The 536-nt window shown below is 57.1% G+C and overlaps 1 protein-coding gene across 1 annotated transcript; it reads right to left on the bottom strand.

Moving 5' to 3' along the window:
• Positions 1-8: 8 nt before the first annotated feature.
• On the bottom strand, positions 9-533 carry LOC105460939 (fidgetin-like protein 1; the record flags this gene model as incomplete). The annotated part of the gene is made up of 1 exon (XM_011707434.1): positions 9-533. A coding segment is annotated over one exon (525 nt), but the record flags the coding sequence as incomplete, so codon positions are not given.
• Positions 534-536: the final 3 nt, after the last annotated feature.

Below are 536 nucleotides of genomic sequence, written 5' to 3'. Positions count from 1 at the left end.
AGAGTCCGGACCGGCCCCATGCTCGCCTCCTTGCAGAGTTCCGTCATGTCGGCGCCGGAATATTCGACCGTCTTCCCCGCGATCGTCGCGATATCCTCCTCGTTAAGATCGTGATCCACCGATTTCAATAAATTAGTTATTATCTGCTTGCGCGCCTCGAGATCCGGCAGAGGAACGTACAATCTCTTGACGAAACGCCTCCTCGCCGCCTCGTCCAGATCTTGTGGCCGATTGGTCGCGCCGACGATCAGAATGCGATCGTCCTCAAACGTCGCCACGCCCTCCAGCTGCAACAGGAACTCCGTCTTCAGCCGCCTGGAGGATTCGTGCTCCGTCTCCGAGCGATGCGTCAGCAGAGAGTCGATCTCGTCGATGAAGACGATCGATGGCTGATAAACCCTGGCCACCGCGAACAGCGCGCGCACCATCTTCTCGCTGTTGCCTATCCACTTGGAGATCAGGGAGCTCGCTGAAATGGAGAAGAACGTGGACTTGATCTGCGAAGCTATGCACTTGCCGATGAAGGTCTTTCCCGT

Source organism: Wasmannia auropunctata, unplaced genomic scaffold (genome assembly GCF_000956235.1).
Source record: "Wasmannia auropunctata unplaced genomic scaffold, wasmannia.A_1.0 LD313290.1, whole genome shotgun sequence".
Classification (NCBI taxonomy): Eukaryota; Metazoa; Arthropoda; class Insecta; order Hymenoptera; family Formicidae; genus Wasmannia; species Wasmannia auropunctata.
The sequence above is the reverse complement of the archived record's forward strand: the minus strand, read 5'-3'. Positions and strand labels throughout refer to the sequence as shown.